Genomic DNA, 26563 nt, shown 5'->3' with positions numbered 1-26563 from the left:
AAATATGCTCGCTTACGTCGAGGGAGTATTGCAGCAATTTAAGACACTTCCGGGTAAGCCTTAAAAGTACGCATTTTGCAAACTGTACAATATAATGGCATAGTCTAAGAGAATAATAAATACTTGCTACAAGTTGTTTGGTAAATTAATTTAATAAGATGTTCTAGTTATTGTACAACATGGCCAGCATGTTACACAATAGCATCATTAAATTACAATATTAAAAATAAGACAGTCTAACAGCAATGTGGTTTTGTTCCAAACAGTGACCTTCAGCTCAACAGATATATTGTAAAAAATAAAATAAAAATAAAAGAGCGAGGGAGAAAGAAATGAAAATAGAGGAGAACAAAGGAGTCAAGTCTACTGCTTTGTGTGTTTGCTGGCATCCCGCTGGGATTTGTGCGATTGCTCCTCTAGTGCGCCTTGCTGCTCTTTTACCACTTTGCTTTCTGAGAATCCTGTAGGGTTACAAAAATCATTGGATTTTTTTCCGATGGAACTATGCTGTAAAATACATTGCTTTGCTTATTTTTGATTGCAAGTGTGGAAAAGGTCAAGTAAGGTCAAATTATTATAATGTACAAAGACGCACGCATGTTGAAAGTACCGTTTGATCCTCCGTCTTTCCACTTGAGCTTGTTGTCATCGGTATGACGCGTCCACGTCGAACGGAAGCTCACCAGCTCGGCCGTGATGTGAGCCAGACTCCACTGCAGTCCTCTGGAGCTCTCCTTCCACACGTTACTAGTATGCCAACAAAAAAAGCCGTAGACCAAACCTGAGCCAAATTTAAAAACGGTGGAGGTAATATCATAGGATGTCCAAATATGGCCAAAAAGTGGGACAGGGAATATGATGTCACAGACATGTCCAATTTAAAAAAAATGGATGCCATGCTTCAATTTTTACTCACAAGGTAGATGTTTTAAAAGAATGAAAAAAAAGCCTACAAAGTCACACAAAATCTTCATGACGTGAACCCATCAATCGTATCTAAGAGCATTAAAGGATTACCGCTACGCATTTCGGGTTTGTTTCTGGTGACACTTATTCCAGAAGAGAGAGATAAAGTCAGGGAGACAGAGCGCTACAAGGCACACTGGCCTTATGCTTCATTTGACCATTTTATTTCTTTATTCTCTATTATTTTTTTTAAATATTTAGATTTTACAATAAAATCCCATTTTCGTTTATTAAAAAACATGTGCAATATACCCCTGGATCCAAAGCGGCTTTTTGGTTCGCCAATATTTCATGATTTTTTTTCATGCAGTTGTTTGTTCAGCCTCACTTTTATTTGTATGTAATGTCATTGTTGACTGCTAGATGGCAGCGCATTTTTTTAATGCAATTATAATAGTAATGAGTACTATATAATTGAAAGTCCAATCATCCCATCATGTTTTCTACATCTACAGCTGTAGGTTTATTTTAAAACGTTACAATTTTGGGCATGATGACTCCCATTAGCATAGTCGAGCCAGTGTTGTACCTGTGTCTGTTACAGGGGTCTGGTGGACCCGGGTTCTCCTCCACCAGAGGAACCACAATCTTCTCTGCCATGTCCGTCAGCAGGGAGAATGTCGGGTAGACGATAAAGTCGATAAAACCTACACGGAAAGAAAAAACCACCTTACGGGCGATGTTATTCAGGGGTTGTGTTTTGTGTTTGTTGAAACGTACCAATCTGGGATTCGGCCACCAGGGTGCTTTTTCGATCACACAGGGGCGAAAAGGGCAGGCCGAGCTCCGCCTCTCTATCACCCTCCCCATGGTAAAAGAGACAACCAACAGATATATCTTAAAAGGCATCCCACTCCAAGCCTCAAAATAACTTCACCAATCTTATGTGATGCATCGAAAGTGCTTTTTCTTCTTTTTTTTTTTTCATAGTAGGAAAAACACTGAACAGGCTTTTCTTGTATAGTTCCAAAAGAGAAACAGCGAGGTTACACAGTCCGCCTCCTCTTTTCTATTTAGGAAAAAACTGAACAAAAGCGCCCAGTGACGGGAACAGACTTGTGATGGAAGACACAGTTGGCGAAATCTTGATGTGAATTTGCATTTCAAAGTGCTAGTGTATTCGGAATATTTAAATATTTTATCAAGATGATGAAGTGGTGTTGTAAGAAAAATGTAATGTAGAATAAAGTCACATTAAAAAAAATGACGTCATTAGGAGACAAGAATAAAGTTTAAATTGCACGAGAATTGCGTCATAATCTGAGAAAAAGTCCAAATTTGATCAAACAAAAAGTCTGAGTATTTTGACAATAAAAGGCATTTTTCATTAAATAAATAAAATCAAAATTTTGAAAAGCAAAATGTCAAAATTTTGAGCGATTAACACATTCACAAAAAACACCACCCTCCCATGACTGGCAGCGTAGATGATAGATGGAATAAATCTTTGGCATAAACCCTTCAAAACCTTCCATTAAAAAAGTCTTTGAGGTTTTGTCATGCTCCTACCTGCCTGAAGAACTCCTCCATCAGGGCTTTGGTCCATCTGGAGTGCAGAGACCAAGGTTTAGACGGATGGCTGATGTCAGCCGTGTGGAGCAACAATGATAAAGCTTTGGACTTTTCGATCCTATCAGATGAGAAAACAATATTGGTTTGGCGCTCGCTAGAGTCCTTGAATGTGAGCGTCGTTACCGTTCTTGTTGCTGCAAAGATGATTTCATGGCTTTTACTTGAAGGAGGTGAGAGGACATGTCCGTGGACAGTACCATCTCGATGACAAGAGAACGTAACTCCCTGTGGGACACAGACGAGTCTTTCACATCTGCAGACCTTTTGAAAATAGAAAAATAACTGACATCCACTCCTCTCGACTCAAATGAATGAAAATATTCATTTTCTCGTCCTGCAGGAGGCGGAACGCTGCGCTCAGATGATGACTTTCCTGCACCGACCGGTCGTTGTAGATCAGTGCAAACTCAGACCTGATGAGACAAAAATAATAATAATAATAATAACGTGCAAGTAAGCAAATAGAGGCTTTGGCCGAGGGCGGAGTAAATGTTCCGTGAAAAACGGCTTACTTTGTGTGGATGTGGAAGTTGTTGGTGGTCCCCGTATGCTCGTAGTCGTGAATGGCTGCGGCGAAGAGTGACGCCATCACCTCCAGCTCTGTTAGCCAGTGCTGATTGTGAGAAACACAACAATGGAGTGGTCATTTTTTTAAGGTTTTTTTTTAGAGTCTTGGTTTTGACTTGGTCTTAACTTTTGGAACTCTAAAATCTTGACTTGACCTCAAAGTCCTGGTCTTGATATCTCAAAGTCTCGGTCTTGACCTTGTCTTAACTTTCTGAAGTCACAAGTCTTGACACGGTCCTATCTCCTTAAAGTCTAAAGTCTTGACTCGTCAAATTCATTATTTTTCAAAGTCTTGGTCTTTATTTGCATTTATTCCTCAAACGATTGCATTGGTCAAAAATGCTCAAAGTCTTATTTTTGATTTTGTACCACTAGACCGGTTCGCAAGAGTAGGCAGTGCATGGTCTGGGTGACGTCGGCGGCGTGGACGTGGCTGTGGTACGGGTTGTCGTGTTTGCAGTATCCTCTCTCCACAGCAGACAGGAACAGTGTCAGGCTCGAGATGGGAATCTAGAAAAAAACAAACAAAAAAAACAATCAATCGCATGATGCCATTTTCTATGGACTATGTTCTGACCAAGTTATGCCTGGTGTTGCGCAATGTGCTGGTGTAATGTTTCAATAAACATTCCAGAGAAATCTAATACAATCCATGTGTCTGATACTGCAAAGAATAAATAATCAAATAAATAATAAAATAAAACAAAACAACCCATCCGTCAGAATAGAACACTGACTAGAATCTAGATGTTTGTGACACAAATACAAGTATAATCATCCCTGTGTTGTGCCACTCATCACCAGTTCCTCTTCTGCATGCCAAATAAGGGCAAAGGCCAATCCACTTCCTCCTCAGCCTGAAACCAGCCTCACCTGTGCTGGCTGCAGTCAAACCAGTGTCTCCGCCCTCAAATCCACCTTTAGATCACCTTTTGTGAGAAAAGTAAATATTTTATTTTTGCCCTGAAACCTCAGTCTCTATGTCTTGTCTCCTGGGTCCTCGGCACTTTTGGCTCACCACTCCAGTTGAGCGTAACACCCTGGTTTGTTATTTTTATTTTAACACCTAGTTCATTTAATTAAGACACATAACTTGTTTTTTAATACGGTCCCACAATGTCCCCACTCATAAATAATGGAAAATATGTCATGTAATAAAGCATTTAGAGTCACCTGACCTCTGAAACGCAAAAGTACGCCCAAGTTTGGACTTCCTAAATAAGGTGGTCACGCTTTACCTGCAGAGTCTCATCAAAGGTGAGTGGAATTGTTTGCTGCCCTGTCTTTAGATTAAATTAGATGTGGAAATGAAGGAATAAGTGTAGAAATGTAATATGTTCGTTCGACACGCGCAACTTTGCATGCAAGCCAGATAAGCGTTTGCTGTTCCTAATTAAAATGTACTGCTCGGAGAAGTGGCTCGGGGTGTTGTGTAGGATCAAAAAGACTGCAAAAAAAGACCTTGAAGCGACTGTTGAGCTCATATCTGGTGACCAGCTCAAAGAAGAGAGTTTGTAGTGCGTGATCTGAGCTGGCTGCGTTCAAGGCAAACACGTCAAAACTCCATCGGTCAACGTCCTTTGGAGGAAGAAAAAAAAAAAGGATGGCACAGGATTATTGGCACTTGTGCTGTTACTCAGAAGATGCTTTGGTGGGCTTACCCTCAGACACTTTACTACTGCGGTGGGTTGATCTGGCATTGCTGCTGTGTAGGCCCTCTTGAACATTCTGGAATAATGCAATGTTTATGTTGAGTTCACTTCAAGTTCACATACTGAGACTGTGCAGCGAGCTCGTCTAAGGAAGGTGTTTATAATTTATATAAGTCCCCCCATACGCTTTGGTGAGGATGTTTTTGAGAAGATACTGGGGTCAGTGTTTTACTGTACTGTGCATCAACTGGGACAAAGCTGAATTTCTTGCTTTGAGCATGGGATCGATTCATGCTCAACCTGACCGTAGGTTTGAATGTGAATAGTCGCTCTGGTATTTGTTTAGAACAAATCAATCATGGCTGACCTTTGTGAAGCCAGTATTGATACTTGTGCAGTGTTGACAGTTTTGATTATTTTTCTTCCTGATTGACTTGTCAGTTGCAGTTCCCATAGCTGCCTTTCATTGAACCATTTGGGATCAATTTCTATTCAAAGACTGTCGAAGTGAATAGCTAGTGTTATTATTTATGCGAATTGTCCGACATGATCGAGAAATTGTAACTAAAAAAAAAACAAAGAAACCAAAGTCATACCTCTCCACAAATATTCCAGCCTGCACTGCGTGCACGATGCTACGAAACTTGGGTTTCTCGTCTGACCGCCGCCTCGGCGGTCGGGCTCTTTGGGTAAACGTTGATGCCAGCCAATCAGTAACCTCCGCCGGAACGCCATCAGACTGAAGCTGTTGGAGGTCATCTTCAGACTCCAAGCACTGCCTGATGTACACACAGAAACACACACACACACACACTAAATGCATACTGATTGATGATCTTTTTACCCCTGTGAGGCAATTCCAACAAAATTTCAAGAACTTCACAATGCCACCATGATGAATATTTTTCTACCTGCTTCCATCCAGATAAACGGCCTCCAATAGCGATGCTGTCAAGTCCAGATTCTTTTTGATATCCTCAAAGTCAACGTCTTTGTCCTCCAGTTGCTTCAAGATGCTCCGGATTCTGAAAGCAGTTATAATGAGTTTGTATTTGTCATGAAAGAAAAAAAACTGATTAGCTCCACCCACCCACAGAAATCAGAGTATCTATCTCAGGAGAAATGTTTCATCTTGATTTGAGTATTAACTGATGTTGTCATATTTGGTTCAACCACACCAATTTGTCCTGCCTTACCCCCTGACATCTGGACTTTCTCAAGGTTTCCACTATTTTCCCCCAAATGGCTTTTCTCAGAGTTTTTCCCCTTGCCCAGGAGGGGTGCCTAGAACAGGGGATGTTGATTTGTGTGAACTGTGTGCCTCTGAAGCCCTTTCAGACGCTTTTTTTTTTTTTTTTTTGGACGAAGGTCTGGGTAAATAAATGTGACTTGACCTGTGCTAGGTTATATTGTTTGGTTGAACGGATTTAGGGATTTTTGCCGCTGGGGGGGGCTTTCATGGTCCAGCATTTGGGAATCCCTAGCCTTTGCTGTAGTTTATGTGCTTTTCAGACTGGGTTTGATTTTTGAGCTGTGGCCTTCCTGTGTTTTTGCAGATTTTCTTTGCATGCACAGGCTTCCTTCCTCATACCTCCCCAGAACAGGCATTCAAATTTGGAAGGATGGATGGATGGATGGATGAATGGATAGATTGGATGGTTTGCATGGATGGGCGCAAAACAACTCTGTGTGACGTAATGTCAATTTGGGAACATTGGCAATGTAAATTGTAAGCAGGTATTTCATTCTTGCCTGAGCGAGTTGAGTTAAGGTCTTCCCGAGAGTTTATTTGGAAGCCATTTCATGCCAAATTGTCCCAAGAAGGGAAAGAAAAAATGCCTGTGGCGAAAAGGGCATCATGGCTGCCAATCTTTCCATGAGAGTAAAACTTCCCATGCTTTGGGAATTATATAAGGCACACTTGGAAGTTTGGAGAATTGGGACTCTTAGAATAGGGAATAGAGAAAAGGGGTCATTGTCACGCTTATGGTTACGACACACCGGATTGACAAATACCCTGAAATTGAAGGATTTGGACAATTCAACATTATGTAAATGATTTCATTAATTTGTTAATCGATTAAGTTGTCGATTAATTGATTGTAAAAACAGATGTCTTACATCTTTAATTTTTGTTCACAAATTAGCGAGGCTATTTAAAGCAGCGGTTCTCAAACTGATAACAAATTGTAACTGTGGCGTGGGGTTCCATGATTAAAAAAAAAAAAAAGTATATTGCACATATATTTGGGCATCAACATACCATTTTTAATTGCTGTTGGAGAAACCTTGATTTAAACGATTCAATTATTTGTGGCATGTAGCTTACATTCATGCAATGAATACATCCCCATAGCTCTGACAGGTTTGTTCGAGTCCCCTTGAGAAATCTCATCCTCTGTTTACAGAAGCCGATTTATTCTCATGTAGATTGATTGGACGTTATGTGACTTTCTTTCAAATTATGGATGACTTTCTCTCCCCCTCGTCTCTTTCTTGACCGTTGTTGAAGCGGCGCCAGACGACGCCAGGCTGGGATGCTGCCGTTGGCGCTCACGGCTTTTTTAAGTGTTTATCACACTGGCACCATCTTCAGAAAGCTGTTGAGCCATAAAAATAGCAAGTGCATGTGATCTTTCCGGATAACTCCTTCTTTAGGGTTTTAGCAGCTGGGGAGACATTTGACTGATTTTTCCCCCGGAAATGACTTGTCAAGTGGACTTTTGTTTATGTGGATGAATGACAAATAGTTTTGGTCTTGTACACAGTGGAGCGTGACTGTAACTACTTGACGACAAGCTCTTACTACTTTATTATCATTGAGGAGTGCAAAAGTAGTGTACAATTCCTTAAACTAACATGCTTTAGTGCTTCTGCACGTTTCATGTAAGAGGTGAGGAACCATATTTGGTATCATATACGGCTGTGCTACTTGAAGTCTGTTTTTTTTTCCCAGTGATGAAAACTTTTAATTAATTAATTTATTAATTTTTTATTTAAATGCCAACAAGACTTTGGCAACTATACCGATGAAGCATAATGAGAGTCTTTTTTGTCACACAGTTGGCCAGAGAATTTTGGGGCTTAACTGTAGCTTAAGTTATTTTAGCATGCTAAAAATATCTTTATTTTTATCAAGCTGCTGCACCTCTCCCAGTTTTAAAGTCCACTTGCTAATCCCAGTATTCTGATAAACTAATTTAAACGGTGGATTTTTTTATCTGAAACCAAAATATAAAGCAACATTTTAAAACATATCATTCATAACAACATTTCATAATCTTTGCACTGATTTCATCTCATGCCCAGCTAGGAAATAGTTGTTCAACAAAAAGAGAAAAAAATATTACTTGAATAACTTTGTTGCGTAATTAATTTAATTGACTCCATGCTTTTTATGGAAAACTTTTCCTCTTTTGGATTTTGAAAACCAACTAATCACATTTATGCCTCAGACAACTTGAAAGTCTTGAATTGCCTGACTGTGCTGATTTCTTGGAATGCGTGAGGAAGCCTGCATTTGCTTAGAAGATAAAAGATCAACAGAATTTGTTCTCTATTTTTCTTGCGCCGCACCTCCCAAGTTCTTTGGCCCTCCGGGATTGATCTGCCTCACACATGCCACATGCATGTACTGACTAACAAAGCCAGAAATCGTTCCGGGTTATCGTCAAAATATCCAACAATATAGAAACTTGTTTATAAAATGAAAGAGAGTGCAGGATTAATATGAACTCTTATATTTTCAGTGCTTTATTAACATTTGACCACTTTGAACAAGACTGAGGCCTTAACAACTCGTAACGATAAACGAAAGCAACACATCGTACCGTCCTCGACAATATGCAGAATTGTGTTCACCAACAGACGTGAGGATGTCAAAGCCCTAACCAAAACAAAACCACATGACCCATCATCAGTGCAGCTCATTACCCCTCCCACAAAGCCACAGCGCAAGGAAGTCAAGTGTTCCTGTAACAACTGGCAAGTGTCGTCGTGGTTGCTAACTATAGTCAAGCTGCTAAATCCAAATCATGCCATCAGTTGTTTACACCAACTTTTGTCTACAGATTCAAATGTAAAACTTGTGTTTTCATTGCCACAACACAAACAAGAATCAATTATTTTGTCATGCCCATTGAAGACACGATGACGACTGTTTTTAACACATCAAACCTCAAACAAGTGGCCTTTAAAAGCCTTCATTCAAATGACTCAAAAGGTGTTGTGGTCTTACCTCGAGATGGGCATCTGCAGATGTTTCTTACGAATTCGGACTAGTTCAGCCATACTGTGCTCAGGCTGTATCCTGATGGACCCCAGTGTTTTTTTTCCCCCACCAAACCCAAAACAAAAGTTCAGAAAAAAGGATTATTCTAGAGTCACCCCCTTTAAAAAAAAAGTTCTCCAAAGCACCAATGCAAAAACTTGTGTGTCCCGAGACAGACTTGTGTTTCAACAGCACTCCCACCCACTTCTGGGGGGACCTACTCACCCACTCCGATTGGTTGGACGACTGTGTCAGTGTGTGTGCGCGAGTGTGGTATGAGCATCTTTGTCAGTTCATGTGTGCGCGTGTGTGCACAAGTGCGAGTGCGCTGACCTCACTGATGAGGTGTTGACTGCGAGCCTTTCAAGCCGTGTGTACTTAAATCCCAAATGAGAGTTTTTTCCAATGCTGCCACGAATCAGGGAGCCACAGAGACAGTCTTTCACCAGAGTCGCCCCAACTCGGGCTCATTAAACAAAGACAGCCACAACAGAGCTGCCATTCTGGGGGCTCACAATTCCCACTTAATCCTTGTTCAGTCAATACTTCAGTACTGCAACAATAGTACAACTTCAGTGGTCTTAGAACAGTGCCATACTAACCAGGGGTGCTGCAAGAACCTTTATGATGTACACACAAAGTAGCACTTTTTTGATGATTGGTTCCAGAACAGTCTGGCCCTCCTCTGACCCGGCCTTGCTTGACCCTGTACACCTGAGGCATACGTAAGCATACCGGAACCACTCAGCCTCTCTCAAATGCATGCGGGTCCCTTAGATGGGACCACAAAAGTCAGATCAGTAAAGTTGTTTCATATGTTCTTAGCTCCCCCCCCCCACCCCTCCTCCATGTTTGATACCCATGTGTAATCTTTTTATGGAGTTAAAGCAGCACTGTGCAGAAATGTAACGGGGGGAAAACCCCAGCTTCAGACTCACCCCCACTCCATCCTCGTTGCTGGTACTGGATTGGATGCTGGCTGAGATTCACTCTCCAGCTCCCATGCTCTTTGTCATGGCACAAAATAGCGCCGAAAATGAAGTCACAATGACATGACTGGAAGGTGGTTTTGTTTTCACAAAAAGCAACCCGTAATGTCAAAGTGTGTCTGTGAAGTCGCTGCATTGGTGAGAGTTTCACTTTACAATCTAACTCGTGCATCTTGGTCGAGATGATATTGTTGTGGCTGATCAGAGAGATCATCATCTTATTTTGTGGGAGTTACAGCAGTTCTATCAGCGCTATTAATAATATTTGATCAAATACAAGTCAAAAGTTAGCATTATGATTTTTACTCTTACTACTTGATAATCAATTGGCCTCTGGATAGATGTGGTCCACGAAATATACCTGCCATTTTTCACACAGCCGCTATTGGCTGATGGATTAAACAAAGTGGTGTTTGAAAGAAGCCCTCTGGCGTTCACGTTCCCCCCATTAATCCCCCCCCCAAAATGCCATTTTGTGGCAGATCGTAAATAGATACACTCCAGACTTTATTGGGTTCCTATTTAGTCCAATGCGTAAAGCCTTAACCAAGTTTGGATAAAAAGTCTTTGGTTGGTGCGTAATCCTGTTTACAGACAGATGTACAAACAAACTAAGGCCTCCTCCTACTCCTTGATAGAAGGTTAGTTCTTAAAATGCCAGAGAAGACTCACTCCTGACGAATAGTTCAAGTTACAGGTTGGCAGCCTCTTGCAGTTTTGCTCTTTTTTAGTGGTCTAACTATTTCGGTTTACTTATCAGTCTATCCCTCCCCTGAGGATGATGAACGCGCACCCTTTGATCTTTTTGCTGTCCGCTACATTTCACAGAAAAAGAAATGTGACTCCGGGACACCATAAATCACTTTGCAAAACGTTGCAAGTCCCCTCATGGGAACCACACTTCCAAGAGGCCGAGGGTGCTGAGGGGCATAGGGGGGTGGTCCTTTTTTTGTTTTTACAATACTGGAGTCTGAAATAGAGTTTATCCAATGTTTTTTAGCAACGTGTCCAGTCTTGAGTTCCTTTCAACGTCGACATTTTCACTGAGTGCTACTTCTTGGTTAAACACCACAAACAGATGCAGGTGGTTGACATATTTGGCTAAAGTACGCTATTTGCATACTGATACTTCTGCCAAATTTGAGCATTTTCCCACCCTTCTGATCATTGGATGTTTCTAATAGCCTTCAGAAAATGGTCAGGACTAATAATAGGAAATATTTAAGGCTGAGTAGTATATGTAGAATTTTCCTCCATTTTTAGCACATTAGCATCAGCGTATTCACATCGTATACATAGTTAGCATATTATTCGCACATCCTCTAGATTGCCTTATCAATTCTACAAATGCGAGAAAAAAAATGTTACTTTTTCTTTTACATCATATGTATAATTAGCATGTTAATTAGCTAATTGGGTGCCCTCCAATTGGACGACTAACAAATGTCATGCATATATTATATAAAAAAAATATATATAATATAGTATGCCAAGAGAGAGAAAGGAAAAAAAAAAAATCTAAGTCAGCATTACCGCTCCAATGCAGTCCTCCATGTCGCAACAATCAGATGTTTATCAGGCTGTCTTCTGCATATCTCGCATGGGTGTGTCATGACCTCTGGAATTAGTTTGCATGCGTGTGTGTGTTACCAAGACCCCCCCCCCAAATGAACATGAGTCTCTTTGCCTTCCTGTAAATCCAGCACGTGTGTATACATTGCCGTGGTTTATATTAGTAAGCCTGCGCTGCTCTGTGTTTACGCTCACACGTACTTCATGCCTTTTCCTCTGTGTATGCACATTATGTGCGTGTGTGAGAAAGAGAGTGCGTGACTGTGTGTGTGTGAACACAATTTGCTTGCCTGTGGACTCCTCAGAGGTTCACAAGTCAGCAGGAGAGGCTCTGCGTCACTAACACAATCAGTAGAGAGTCTTTATATCAGGACCAGAGTTTCCACCATTAACTCGTTTAAGTGTCTTGGGACAGGAACACACTTGTGAAGCTGTAGTAATAGTCCAATTGCATGCAAGACACACACAAATTCAAATACTGACGTCATACTTGCAATGCAATCGGAAATTATTTGAACTTAACACATTGGAAAAGTAGTAAGAGTAACACTCATAAGAATATCTTTTTTTTTTATATGGAAGAATACCAATACCGGATTTGAGTAATCCCTCTCATTGGTCAGATGTCAAGTTTTGTCATTGCCACAATCATTGCCGTCTTTTATTTCTCAAGCAAATGGTGCTATTTTGGGCATCTCATGGGAGCGCTTGTGTGTCAAGGATGCGCCTATCTGCATTCATTTTGCAGATCCACTGCACAATTGTTTCCCCTCGTGTAAAATATGGCCCCCCATTGTAGGATGAAGTCCTAAAATCAACTCACAATCTGGTAAAATGTATTCAAAATTGCATAGAGTTGAATTTATTTTTACATTTTATAAAATATTACAAACATAAATCGTACTATTTACTGTTTAGAGTTTGTGTAATGATCCTCAAGTCATTTTAGTGTGTTGAAATTGGGTAGATGAAGTAGGCGGTAGGACGGCTGGAAACAGATGAGGAACACATGTTGACTCGCGGCCCAAGAAAAGAAAAACAAACTAAATATAATTAAGATCTTTATTCATGGAAAGTTTGAAAGAATAATACACACGGGCATCAACGACTTTCCATTCTGAAAAGTGCAACTCGACCAGAGGATTTAGTAAGGACATTTTGTAAAAAGGTGAACATCATCATAAATCTTTTAAGCTCATTTAATTTTTTTGTTACGGTGAATGTCGGTATGCTTTCACCCAAGGGTGATGATGATGGGTTTGTACACTTCTCTGTAGGCATTCCGGAGAAGAACATACGGGAAGCAGCGCTCCATCATGTCTTGGCTCAAGAACGCAGACTCCTCCACAATCTAAATAATACAGGAGATGCATCAAAGGTTTTAGGACATCAACTAGGATTAGCCAAATTCTCAACATGCTGGATTCAGTCCTTTTTTAAAAAAATTTTTTTTATGTGATTCAAATAGCAAAACATCGTGGATGGTACTTAGAATGATACGGTACCGACAGTCTGAACATTTTGCACTCTAGTTAGCATTAAATTAACGAAACAAATTACTTAATCAGTAATGACATCTAATTTAAAACATTAAATGTTGTATTGTGAGTTTACCATGTGGAGCAAAAGGTAGATGGACTCTCTATTTTTGCTCTCCACATTTTGTCCCATCTGAAGCAAGGCAGAGGACGCCAGCTGTGTGTGGACAGGAAAGAAAACATTCAAGCACTAAAAGTTGTTCATTTACCTATTGGTTGCAAATGAGCAGCCGCAAAATGGCTGATATTTTCTCTCTTGTCCAAGTAAGATAGCATCTTGCTGTGAATCAACCCACAAGCTCAGTTGATTTTTGAATGCTCAATCAGCAGCAAAATGGCGGCATGTTGTTTCTCTCATCTGTTCAGACCCAATTGTCTTAAAACTATTGAAACGTTTGTGACCTCAAAGCAAGATTACTCATGATTTTGATTCTCATTTGATTTTGATTGATCAGTCACAAAATGGCTGAGGTTTATAAGATTTTCGTTTATAGCCCCCACCTCACCCGTCATCATTATACCGGTTGCAATTTTGCAATTTCACAGATTTTCCATCTGGATAACTTGTGATTGGTTCCAAAAGCAACCTTGATTTCATATGGAAATTAAAAAAACAAAACATGGAAAGCACTGACCAGAAGAAACTCTTTGAGATGTTGCTCTATGTTCTTGTTCTGCACCGTCAACATGGCGGCAGCCACGTGGTTGATGGCCTGCGCCAAACAGTGGATGTTGTTGTTGTGGCCTGTTGGAAACAACAATACAATAAATACCACAACACAAAAAAGGGAGTGTGCAAATGTGTGTATTGGTGAGCAAAACATGCATGACGTACAGTAAGCGGAACTCAAAAGAGGATGTTTTGCAGCCCGCCAATTAGCATTAGTCTGTAAAGCATCACTTAAGTTTAAGAGGAAGCATGCCGGCACATTTCCTGCCAGCTCGATTGGCTTTTGGATCTCACCAATGGAAAGTGGAGGCAAAGTAAATAACGCGGCACACTTTGATAGCACCATAAACGTGGCTTCTGTGGCGAATGGTTTGGGGTCACAACACACCAGCATCAGTGACTGTATCGATGCACGTCAGTAAACACAAAGTCTCGACGCAAAACATGTGTTGTTCATTAGGCGCAGACATACTTGAGAATGGAAAGTATGACACGCATGCTGTTCTCATGGGTGAGGTGCCTTGTTTACGCTCATACTCCAGGACACAATATTTGGTACACCCAAGGCAGTGAGCCAGTGGAGCAAGTATCAAAATTGCATTAAGGAAAGCGAACTATGAGAAATTTTGAAACGAGAATTAATATGTAATATGATTTTACAAAAATTGTTCAATGAAGCTCCACTAATCTAAACACGGTATTTTGATTAATATCGTATTCGTGGAATATATTTCACAAAGAATTTTTATCCATCACAGGGGGCAGCCATTTTGTTACTTGCATTTGACTGAAAATGACATCACAGTTGCGATGATCACGGCTCACCTGTTTTATTATTGAAATTAAATTTTTTATGATGAATGAATCAGCCATTAAGCTTTTGATTCCTGGCTGAACTGCGATCAGGCAGGTGAACCTATTCGAGATGGTTGATGAATGTCGAGTTGAGGGTTGTGCAAACACTTGATCTTGTCAGAGTGTTGCCAGTGAATGTAACAAATGCGCACCTCCGTGATCTCGGCTGTAGCAAGAGTTGGGGTCCAGGGCCAAGCTTGGCAGGGACACTGCGATAAAGACCAGCAGCAAGCACGACAGCTTGTATTCCTCTTCAATGGACATGTTATCTGTATTTTTTTTTTTTTGAAGAAGAAACATTCATGAGTGAAAAGAAATTTGCGGCATCATTACTACGACTTTTTCTGGTCACCTGTCTGCATGCTTCTGATAGCAGACACGAGCGCCGGGTCGACGTCGCAGCTCATTCCTGCAGCAGAGGCCAACTCGAACACGCTAAGTGTCACCTGGAAATACATTAATAGAGTGATTGATAAATGGTCTTTCATTTGTTTCGTTTTTTCATGAATATGAAGTCATATTGGACAAGAAAAATGTTAATATTACGTGGTTTATTTTAAATATAGTTGACATTTTTGGAGGGAGGGGAGAAAAAAGTTGCTGGCAATTTTGCACATTTTGTTCATCTTGTGATTGAAGACCACTCGCAGTAATGCAAATAAGTAGACACAAATGAGTTTGATGAAAGTGAACTTAAGAGTGAAGGTTGGTATTGCCAGACTTGCACTGACATATGGTGTTTCCACTGATGTGGTCTCTCTCACGGCTGGAGGAGGGTGGTGGAACCGGGGGGGTGGGTTTGCTGACGTCTTTGGGGTTATCCTGGTCTGAGCTGTGGCACGGCTGTCATGCCTCACTCAGGGGCCAGACGTAAGCAAAAGGGGGGCAGTGGGCATTGGCGTGTCATGTTCACATAAGAGCTCCCCGCCGGGAGATAAAGAATTTAATTTGGCCGGTAACGACGGGCACACATTTGTTGTTCCTCTTCCACAATGTCCACACTATTGAGTCATTTGAACAAACACACCGAGAAAAAAAAAATCCTCGTCGGCTCTCACGTGAAGACAGTGATAAATGTCAATACACACGTGAGAAGCCGTGTTGATACCTTGATATCCGTGTCAGGAGAAACGCAGTCCTTCAAGCATTCGATGGGCCCCATCAGGAAAGGGCAATGCTTCTGCATTATCTGTGATGAAGTGAAAGTAGAAAAAAGTCAGATTAACCAAATAATATGCAATGCTTTTCAACATCTTGTAAGGCGTCACCTCTTTGAGACAGTCCTGGACCATGGCTTTGAAGGACAGGATCATTCCTATGATGGTCATCCTCTTCAGCAGGTTGTCACCACCTGTTGGGATTTGAACACACGTTGCTTCTTATAATGGGAATGTACCATGTGAACTGATAATAACATCTTGGTGAAGCAGCATGTGACTCTCTCCTCGAGGTTCCTCCAAGCTCATTTCCAAGTTAAAAGTTGTGTTTTTGAGCCAGTGTCACGCCAAGGTGTCCCAATACTTTTGCTCCACCAAATCGCTCACCTGTCAGCCTCCTCTTGAGATTGGCCATCTCCTCCACCTGATCAGAGTTGTTCCTCATCTGCACCAGAACGTCCATGTTCTCCACCACCAGTTTCTAATTATCGTAGTAACATGGATTGTCATATTATACAAATAGCTGTTATTGAAATTTAGCTGATTATAATGATAGACGAACTGATGCAAATTATTTGCACCACTGTGGTTGTATAACTACTTTGCAGTACTGGTGGAGCTAGAGGGGGGGGGCTGAGGGGGCCACTACCCCCCTCACCCTGAAATATACTTGGACTCCCGAGGTAACAGGCCAGATTGACTTTTGAGTATTTTCCAATTGAATTTTATTCTTTATATTAAAAAAATGCTACCAGAAAAGATCTAATTTGTCAAAATTCGGTGTATATATATATATATATATATTTACAAATCACAAATATGATGTTTTTGGTGTCTCCTAAAAAGTGATGAATTTGGATGTTAAGGATGGTGTTGGTACCTTGAGCTCGCTGACTTGCGAGGTGACGTGCCACAAGAGGTTGTCGCTCAGGAATTTGAGGCCGTATGTTCCCAGTAGCTCGGCCAGCGCTCGCAGCTCTGTTCACAACATCATCCTGATATCACGTTCGCATCACGATCCACCAATATATATTTGACAAAATGACTTTTCATCGGAGGAGGTAGTTCATGGACCGAGTGCCAATGACTCACTCGATGTAGCACTTAAATATACACATCGTGAGGAGGAGTGTGTTGCACGTTTGTGTGAGTGTGGCGGCTTGGATGAGTTCTGCAAAAAATGGAGTGGGAGAGCATTTGACCATCATGGAGTTAGTAGGTGGTTACTTAGTGGGTGAACAGCTCTTAATCTTTAAAACTGACTTTTTTTTAATTAATCCCCAGTAAATCACGAGTCCCCTCACCATTGTCTCTTTAACATAATGATGTGGGTGTTGAAAGTTTCTGATGTGTTTAAATGAGATTATAGTGTATGGAAGGGTATTTAAAATGTAAATTATAATACACACGCTTTTACAGTATGTTTGTATTTTGAATATGATAAATACTAGATTGTAAAAAAGGCACGGCGAATGTGTTCCACTTTGAGCGTCATACATAATGATAGATTTGCACATTGCAAGGCTAACCTGATATGTCCGTGAACTCCTCTGCTCGGAAGGCGGGATCGTTGTCAGATATTTGATTGACAAAGCATTGCCTGGTCGGACAGTGTACAATCAGTGAGTTGCTGGCCAGGCGTAGCAGACTTTCCAGATACCTGCGGTGTGCAACATGAAGAACAGTTAAGAATCTGGGAGGATGATACAACTTCCATTATAAAAAGTCTGAGGAGGGTGTGCTTGATTGGCCACGTTTGGACGTACCAGTTGGTGTAGAGGTTGGTGAGAGTGGGCTTCCCTCGGGAGTCGAGAGGCTGCGTCTGCTGCAGCAGGACGTTCTTCAGTAGACGCGCCACGTCCACGTTGATGTAATTGGGGAGGGTCTGGAGGCTGCTGGCGTACGCCGTCACTCCCGCCAGGAGCTCCGTGGGTCGGGCGATCTCCTGGGTGCTCTGCTTGTAATTGGCCATTCGCACGATGATCCTGATAAATACATTCAATGCATGTCACTGAGGTCTCAGTGAGGTCACTTACTTGACCTAAGAAATAAATAATAATAATAAAAAGGTTTGTCTTCATTTTAGATTTTTTTTTTTTTTTTATATTTGTGTTTGCTTTTTTTAAGCAAATAGATTATTTGTATTTTATTCGGATAAAAATCTGATTTTTTTTCTTCTTCCTGGTACAATTAGCCAACAGCTAATTCCTCAACATCCTTTCACTTTGTTCTTGCTAGATTTTGATTCAATCTTTATTCTTATAACACAGTTACTTTTTTTTCCCCCCTCTTTACTCTCCTATAACTTTCTCTTCTTGCCCGGCCTAGATTGTTGGGTTTTTTTTTCACAGTGAGAGTTGTGTTACTCGAGGATGCTAATTTTAGGGTGACGGGGGAGATAATCATCAGCTCAAAGGAGGGAGATTAAGCAGAGAGCGCGTGCACATGAAAAATCTTATGTTGCCCGGGTGCCAGGCCCTAATCTAAATAACATTTAGCACTGAAATGACACAGAGCAAAGCAGTGACTTGACTGATTCCCTCCAAGTGGTTGCAGAGAGATAGTTAAACAGGACATATAAAATCCCATTCAAATTCACTAAGGGGCACTTAAGGCAAACTTTCAGTGCCCACCCCCTTTCCCAATCGTCCTACTCTGAGAAGCGTGCCTCCAGATGTGAAGAGAGGAACTCGGTGGGAACGACGACGTGCTCGTGCACCACTATGTTGTTGCGCAGGCTGTAGGTGGAGCAGATCTCGCTTAGCATCAAATGCATTTTGTCCATGCTAGGGGAAACAGAAAGAGAGGATGCGAGTGTTTAGGGACAACGTGGTAGAGTAATAGAAAGTGTTTGGGAAGAAAATGTCATCAAATGGAGCTGGTCAAGAAAATATCGAACTTGGTTGTTATGGTGCGGTCTTTTCTCAGGCTTTCAGCTCCTGGTTTTACTTTCCGGACTTCTCTTTTCTTGGGCGTGGCTTTCTTTTGCTGCCTGTAGCGAGCTGCACTGATGGCTTCACAACTGTGTTTGGGTTGCAACTAGAGGGTGTGGAGATTCATATTTATGATTTGTATTCAGTAATGTACATATGACTTCTGTAATGTGTGCTGGACTTTGACCCGTTCATTGAGGTTGCACTGCTCGGCACATATCTCCAGTATGGTATTGCTGGTCTGCTTGGCGATCTGCTCCAAGAAGGTCACACACAAGCGGAGACTCCTTTTCTCTATCGCCTCCTCCTGGGCAAACGAAAAAAAAACAGCATAGTTGCAATTTTCTTTTTCCAGTAAGACCTATAAAAAATACAATTGAATAATAATTAATTAACACGGACCTCTTCAGGGCACAGAGGATGAGCAGCCCAGTGGAAATTGGAGCAGACATTTGGGAAGGCCATGAGATATCGCTTCATCGTCATCTCTTCGCTGCTCTGGTAAAACATCTTCTCAAACAGTCGCGGGTAGAAACTATTCAACAAAGCAATGCTCAAAGTCAGCGTAGAAAAGCAAACGACTGATTCATAAAGACGAACGCTGACCAGAGAATTGAGATGTCCGACGTTTCCCGCAGGAGTTCTTCTGTTGCGTCCACCATTTTGGTGTGGAACTGGATCATGTTCATCACCTTGGCCAAGTCTGGGTAGTCCTTGATCAGCAGAGGGGCCTTGTTCACGCTGGTGTAGGCCTACCAACATTGAATATTTTATTTCCAAGATAATAAGTAAATATTCAGTCACTAGTCAATAAAACATGTTCCCTACAGTGCGTTTCCTTAGGGAAACATGATATGTGTACATACCTGCAATCTCAACCAGTCCAATCTGACAGCCCTGAAATCAAACTCCTCTTTATTCTCCACTGCAAACACACAAATGAAAAGCGTCAAAGGGAAGTGCAGCCTTCTAACCTCTGCCAAATGCAACGGCAAGAGGAATTAAGTTAAGTTATTCAGCACAGTGTTTCCCTTGAAACATCTTCAAGGCACATATTTCCAATCGAAAAGAAAATTAAAAACAAAAGATGTCATGAAAAGTAGCTATGGTTAGATAAAGATGATTTTGGCTCTATTCACTCACAAATACTACAATTAATAAGAATACCATTAATAATAATAATAATAAAACTGATAATGCCAATATTTCTATTGCGTAATCCATGTCATGTCAATCATTGGTGTTTGAATGGCGATATTGCGCCCCCCTGTGTTTGTTTCTTAAAATCCAATGAGTCATTGATGTTTTGCTTAGAATTCAACAAGCCATCAAAAAGTGCCTTTCAAACTAAGACTGTTTATAATTACCTTGTTTCACTGAGAGTACAGAAAGGGTTGAAACAAAAGAACTCAACAGAACAGATTCCTCTTCTGGACACACGTGCATGTTCTGTGGAGGACACGGACGGACGGACGGACGTTAGGGACGGTTACAGCCCAAGCCATGAGGAGACTTTCATGTTGGTTTACTTGTATTGTGTCATTGAGAACCAAGGCGTCAAACTGAGCCAGGTACTGGATGTGGTAACGCTGCACAACGTAGTGGTACTTTCTTACAAGTCCTTTCAGTTCCTCCATGTGGAAGAGTAACTCTGCCATCTGACTTGAAAGACATCACATCACATTTTAAACATCTCTACAAATCAAATCCTCTTGAAATGATTTGTGAGCAGCTACCTACTTGTCAATATAGTCCTCGGGTGTTTTGATTTTGGACGTGTTCTCAGAGTGTCGCACGAGCCATTGGACCTCATCACGGGAGAAGGACAGGGCCATGAAGACAAACAAAGCCTTCGGGGGGGAGGGACAAAATATTAGGAGAACTTGTAGGTTTCTGAAATCTCCATCTCATTGAAATACCTTGAAAAATAACTTCAACTTTAACTTCATTCAGACACTGTTATATTCTGTTGTGCCTTACCTTTGGTCCCAGCAGTCCAGGTTCATCCTCCAAAACTGTCACCAACTCCTTCAAGGCTCCTCGGAGAAAATGTCTTCTCTCACGATGCAGAGCCCCACTGTCAGTAACAGTTTTAAGGTCACCATCCATTTTTTTTTTTTCTTTCCATGACTGACCCAAAATCAAGCGTCATACCTGTTGACTAAGGCGTGATCACGGCACTCCTTGATGTCTGCAACACGCTTGCCGTATCTGATCATATGATAGAGCCATGCAGGATTTACTATACAGTAGTCCTTATTTCAAATTATCTTTCCCCATAGAAATGAATGCAAATGACATTAATCCGTTCCAACCCCCCCCAACAAAACAACATATTTAACATTTTAATAAGATACTAGTGCTCTCATGCGCCTTCACATTTGAGGACTACATCCATTAAATTCATTTTATCCGCAGCGAGTATAGGAGAAGAAGGTTGGTATATATGCATCCAAGGGGAGCTTCCATACCCTTTGATGCTGTCAAAGAGGTCCTCGGAGACTTTGTGTATGCTGAGCAGCTCATCTCTGGCGATGGTGACGTACAGGCCGCTCCGCAGTGCCATTTTCCACAGCTCCTGGGAGGACTGGTTGCTATTCAGGCTGCTGTGGCACAACAGGAAGCCAACTTGGCAGCAAAAAGTGGTGCGATTAAATCAATATCGTTGTCTTTTTTACGTACCAAGAAAATGACGTTCATTTGAGTCATTCTAAAGTGGGATGAGCACTTACTGATGATCCAGCGCTCCATTACTTCCAAAGACAGATATTCACATGCCATCTGTAAGACCGAGGGGCATCGGGCTTAATACATTCCAACAGTGACAGATTTCGACAGGCTTCTGTGCAATGTAGCGTGCATACAAAGGCAGGTTATCCAGCCAACATGCTATTTAATTCACACAGGGGTTGGACCCCAAAAGTGACTTTTGCACACATTTTCATTGACAGACATTGTGTTTTGTTGTGGTCTTTTTTTTTCCAAGGATAAAGAGCTGCCCGGAGCTCCGTGCAGACAAATAGTTATTATGTGAGAGAGGAGCAAAAACATCACCTATAAACGACAGTAGCAGAAAAAACAAGATTTAATGATGTATAAAGGACGAAACTTGCCCATAGCCATAGATGGAAGCCATGTGGACAATTCAAGGATGATTGACAGTAGAGAGAAATGCATGTGAAAGGATATCTGGGAAAAATGTTTCTACTCACTTAAGGTTACTGTGAATTATTATTTTTTCCCCTCCCCGAAGCAAATGTTATTTTCTATGCTAATTATTTGCATGAATCCTTCCTTCCTTCCTTCCTTCCTTCCTTCCTTCCTTCCTTCCTTCCTTCCTTCCTTCCTTCCTTCCTTCCTTCCTTCCTTCCTTCCTTCCTTCCTTCCTTCGATCAATTCCCGGTGACAGACTTACAGTGTCACAGCATGCCGGGTCCAACATGGTGGCCGGAGCATTGAGCAGGCTGAGCAGCTGGGCGCTCCGCCACTTTTCCACTGGCAGGTTCCTCCGAGGGTAGATCATCCTCAGAGAGAGCAGAGCAGACGTCACCGACTAGAGACACAGATGAGACAAATGAACAACTTCTAAAAAAAAATGTATATATATATATATACAAACGACCTCCTCCAAATCAATATGATCTTTGACCTGTGTACAAAAATAATGACTGAAACCTTAGTATGAGGGCCAAACTCTTCAGTGAGCTTCTTCCAGGGATGCTCGTACTCCACAAACATTTGGCTGAGCCGCGGGTATGAGGGGTCACTGCAGGATGCAATGAAACATGTGAGAAGAAGCCATTTTAGATTGAAGATAAAGTCAGGTTGTCTCACCTACTCCCTTTGCTCATCTCATGAGCGCAGTTGAACATACCCACAAAAGCCTTCTTCTCGTCGATGCGTGCAAGTGTGATGATAACCGAAGTGTACGTGATGATCAAATCCAGGTAGCTCTTGGTGAAATCAAAATTTATGGCCTGGAAATTTCAACCAATCTGTAAGTGTTCATCCCCGATCTACTCAGTTGTGGCCAATAATTGTACTCACAATGTCGAAGAAGCACTGGCTGGCATCGATGGTGTTCAGTAACTCGTAGACGTGGTCCTGATTCAGACAAATATTAGGGAAGAGTTTGATTAAAACCAAACACGAAGGCCCCCAAGTTGCCAACAAAGCAATAACACACTGACTTCCTACGCACAACGTCTTAGTCACGCAGATGATTTCATCACCCAGAAAGAAATTGCCTGAATCCATCACCGGGATTGAGTTATCATCAGAAATACCGGCAATGCCTCGACCTCCGTCATGCAAATTGTTGCAAAGTACACCTGAGTAAATCCCAAGCAAATTTGAAATTTAACTTTTTTCTGTCACTCTAAACCACTCTATATGCAAATTATTCTCATAAAGATTATATGGGAGGAAACTGAGAGATAGTAATAAAAACATATTGGCGTAAAGCATTTAAAATAAATCTTATTGGTGTAAATTGGAGAATTTATTTGCAATTACCCTGAACTCTATGACATCCAGAAAAGAGTCGTAGTAACTTGATGTGGCTTCCATCACTTCAGACTTTTGTCGCTGGATGCTGGTCAGACTTTGCTATGATGAGAAAATGATATTTGCTTATGCGCATTTTAATGTAGTAATGTCATAATTAGAAAAAACAACAGCGGACTACTCACAACGGTTCCCCGAAAATCAATGTTAGGGAATTTTTTGGAAATATATTTAATGGCAGGCTCCATGGTCTTGTCTGTAAGGATGGATGGCCGCAGCTTGACATCTGCACAGATCTGCACCACAGATGGAAAAAAATATATTGTTTATAATATTAAATAAATAAATTTAAAATCATTATATATATATATATATATATATATATATATATATATATATATATATATATATATAAAATAGTTTTAATGATGTTTAATTAATCCAGTAATGTTTGTTAACCACCACTAGGTGACAATATTGCCCTACAAAACAACTTCCTGTTCTCTGCATGTCTTCAAGCTTCTTAAAAAGGGTAATAGAAGGGTTAAAATGTAAAAGTGGAAGCATGAACATGATGAATATGAATCATTTCCTCAAAACGCATCTCAAATTTGCATGAATATTCAATCTCATTACTGGGCAGAACGGTGGTATAGTGGTTAGAACTTCTGGCCCACTGCTCGATCTGACCTCGACCCCAGCTCCCCTGTGAATGGTTGCGTGCATATATGTACTTCGCAATTGACCGGCAACCAGTTCAGGGCGCATCTCTCAACTAAGCCTAAAATGGGCAAAATGAATGGATCTCATTTCTGGAATATTTTGACAGTTTTAGACAAACTGAAGCTGGTGATAAGACTGACAGCTCAGACCACTTCCTGGTTGCACTTCCTCTTTGGTTGAGAGCAGTGGGGAAGACAGAAAGTACGCTCAAGACAAGAAGTGTCACAAAATGGTTTATTGTATGTTTAGGTAGAAATTCAACAAATTTTAAATTTGACTTGATTCTGTATGTTGGTGTTGTGCAAATGTAAATTGCTATTGTGCCTTTTTAGATGACATCATAAATGGATTATTGAATGTGCATCACTGTATTGATTGTGAATGTTCCTTACTATTTCTTGTCTTTGGTTCAGACTCTTTTAGTTGTGTGCTCACCTTCTTGATGTAGTTCATGCGTATCAGCACCCCGCTCCCCCTCTCATTCAGGATGGTGAGCTTTTCTGCCAGTTTCTGATGGTTCTCCATGGTCCTCCTCAGCTTCACCGTTAACTCCGCTCGAGCCTTTGCCTCCGGTACGCAGGCCCTCGGAAACAAGCGAGCGCACCCGAGGCGTCAGGGTCACATGGGTCTTGTGGTTGTGGGTGGAGTTTGGACTTGGTGGCGTGAGTTTGTTGCAATCATACGTGTGATGAAAATTTAAGTTCACAGATATGAGTAGAAATATTCAGGTTTTTTTTTTCTGGAGCCTTAATACAATGATAAAACTGAGTAAAATAGAAAAAATTAGTGGACAACCCCCCCCCCACACACACACAAAAAGTATTATTTATTATTATTATTACCATCATTAATAATAATAATCATCATAATAATATCCATAGTAATTGAAAAATATATACAAATCCATCAAAATAAAGTATTTAAAAAATATATTCTACCACAAGGTGGGGTAACATACCAAACTTAAGAAGACTCAAGCAACAGCTAGAGGAACAGTTAGACTATGTCTTAAGTGAATGACACAAATGATTATTATTATTTTTTTGATAAACCAATCTTATAGTATTGCAGAGTGATAAGCAATCAGAGCAGGCCTAAACGTGACATATTGCCTCACCATCGAGAAACTTATCTCTCTAAATAGGGTAAGATGTCACACTGGATTTCTGCAACTAATAAAATGACTTATTTTTATTCGCTCACAATTGTGCATGGTTGTGTGGCCTTAATTCCTTGTTAGGCTATTAACATAAAAAATAAAAACATCTGTTAAGATGTTAGAAAGTGTCAGAGCTTAACCAAATCCTTGGTGGTTTGTTGCACTCCCTACTGGAAGAAATGCAACTTTGTCAGGTGCAAATTTCCTCTAAGAATGGGGGGGCGCCATATGGTTCAGTCCTGGTCAACATCTAGTTTTACCACATTGGGTTAATTACTGTGACTTCAGTCTCTTGTCACATAAACAAGAAAAAGTACAAAGCTAACTTGACATCCGAGTGTCACTTTCCACTTTTCCCGCCAGGACCTCTGTGAGCTTTATAACAGATTGAGAGAAATGCAAATGGAAGAATGGAAAATAACTCACAGGGATTTGTTTTCTTCATGAGCGTTAACCGCAAAAAACTAATAATATTGTTGATTATTTCCCTATTGGAAAGAACTCAGAAATGTTAAGAGGACATGTAATGAGATGGAATGAGTACGAGCAGGGAAAAGAGTGCCCGGTAAGAAGCTCCTCAGCTGACCTCATTGTTGTGGAGACGGTGGGAAAAAATCGTAATCACCTACCATAAATTGAAATAAATAGATAGATCAAAACGTCAACATTGAAAGAGACTATGTTGGGCTTAGATTTTGGAGAAGCGGGAGTTCACTTATTATTTTAAAATTTGATAACTACATTCTTAAAAATAGTCCACGGTCAATTTTACTGAGTTTATTTTACTCCGCATTTTCTTATCAACATAAAACATATAAACTCCTTAGCATCAACATTGACATGTTTATCTGTCCACATGAACATGACTAGATACAAATACCTTTTTTTTAACATGTGACAATTCATTGCATTTTGAGAAAAGTAAAAATTCGATGGCAGTGCTGCAGTAAGAGGAGGAGGCAGCGGCCTAATGCTAATGACAGAGGAAGCATTTGGCAAATGCTTCCAGACTCGGCTGCTGTCCACATGTCTGAAGCGTGACGGCAAAGCACATGAGCAGGTCCAATAAATGCAATATAAGATGACTGGAGACCTGCGCAGACATTTCAGACTTATCAACATATCCGTTTTAGACATTGGCCACTCTGATATTGCAATAGATTGTATGTAAATTACATACTTCAGTCTACAAAATTACCTAATTAGCAGAAAATGACAGTCATAAAAGTTGATGTGTAATCTGTCAGAGTTGTTCACCCAATTAGCTTACGTAAATGACAATGCTAGTTGGCTTGCAGCTGCTAGCCTAACTGCTATTCTATAATTAAAGCGAAACTATACAGATTTTGCCATTTTCAGCAGTAAATGTTTATTCTGTCTATAATGAATTTGATAACTTAATTATTTTTCTATGTGCAATAAACACCTTTAAAA

General features: G+C 40.8%; 2 protein-coding genes across 3 annotated transcripts; both read right to left on the bottom strand.

The window, feature by feature from the left end:
* Positions 1-148: 148 nt before the first annotated feature.
* On the bottom strand, positions 149-9149 carry LOC147049469 (dual specificity calcium/calmodulin-dependent 3',5'-cyclic nucleotide phosphodiesterase 1B-like). Of its 2 annotated transcripts, none has more exons than XM_085924017.1 (14): positions 8995-9149; positions 5669-5782; positions 5354-5536; positions 4767-4833; positions 4567-4683; positions 3475-3615; positions 3051-3151; positions 2826-2951; positions 2662-2763; positions 2476-2596; positions 1687-1768; positions 1496-1613; positions 611-747; positions 149-461 (listed from the first exon to the last, which is right to left on the bottom strand). In XM_085924017.1, the coding sequence occupies exons 1-14, from the start codon at positions 9045-9047 to the stop codon at positions 364-366; spliced, it is 1560 nt and encodes a 519-aa protein (XP_085780143.1). In that variant the 5' UTR covers positions 9048-9149; the 3' UTR covers positions 149-363. The 2 variants fall into 2 exon arrangements, with proteins under 2 accessions (XP_085780143.1, XP_085780144.1); XM_085924018.1 differs by having other exon boundaries at positions 5354-5570; positions 8995-9034.
* A 3428-nt stretch (positions 9150-12577) lies between these two features.
* nckap1l (NCK associated protein 1 like) lies at positions 12578-24550 on the bottom strand. The gene is made up of 31 exons (XM_085923779.1): positions 24406-24550; positions 23433-23543; positions 23257-23349; positions 22789-22845; positions 22576-22718; positions 22417-22507; positions 22157-22294; positions 21474-21522; positions 21213-21369; positions 20896-20952; positions 20722-20818; positions 20482-20591; positions 20271-20403; positions 20109-20190; positions 19608-19666; positions 19348-19493; positions 19144-19276; positions 18929-19048; positions 18708-18847; positions 18463-18594; positions 17575-17793; positions 17338-17468; positions 16689-16786; positions 16196-16289; positions 15920-16002; positions 15760-15840; positions 15004-15097; positions 14804-14920; positions 13762-13871; positions 13203-13283; positions 12578-12939 (listed from the first exon to the last, which is right to left on the bottom strand). The coding sequence occupies exons 1-31, from the start codon at positions 24493-24495 to the stop codon at positions 12823-12825; spliced, it is 3363 nt and encodes a 1120-aa protein (XP_085779905.1). The 5' UTR covers positions 24496-24550; the 3' UTR covers positions 12578-12822.
* Between the last annotated feature and the right edge of the window lie 2013 nt (positions 24551-26563).

Source organism: Syngnathus leptorhynchus, chromosome 11 (assembly GCF_054491065.1).
Source record: "Syngnathus leptorhynchus isolate UIUO chromosome 11, UIUO_Slep, whole genome shotgun sequence".
NCBI lineage: Eukaryota > Metazoa > Chordata > Actinopteri > Syngnathiformes > Syngnathidae > Syngnathus > Syngnathus leptorhynchus.
The sequence above is the reverse complement of the archived record's forward strand: the minus strand, read 5'-3'. Positions and strand labels throughout refer to the sequence as shown.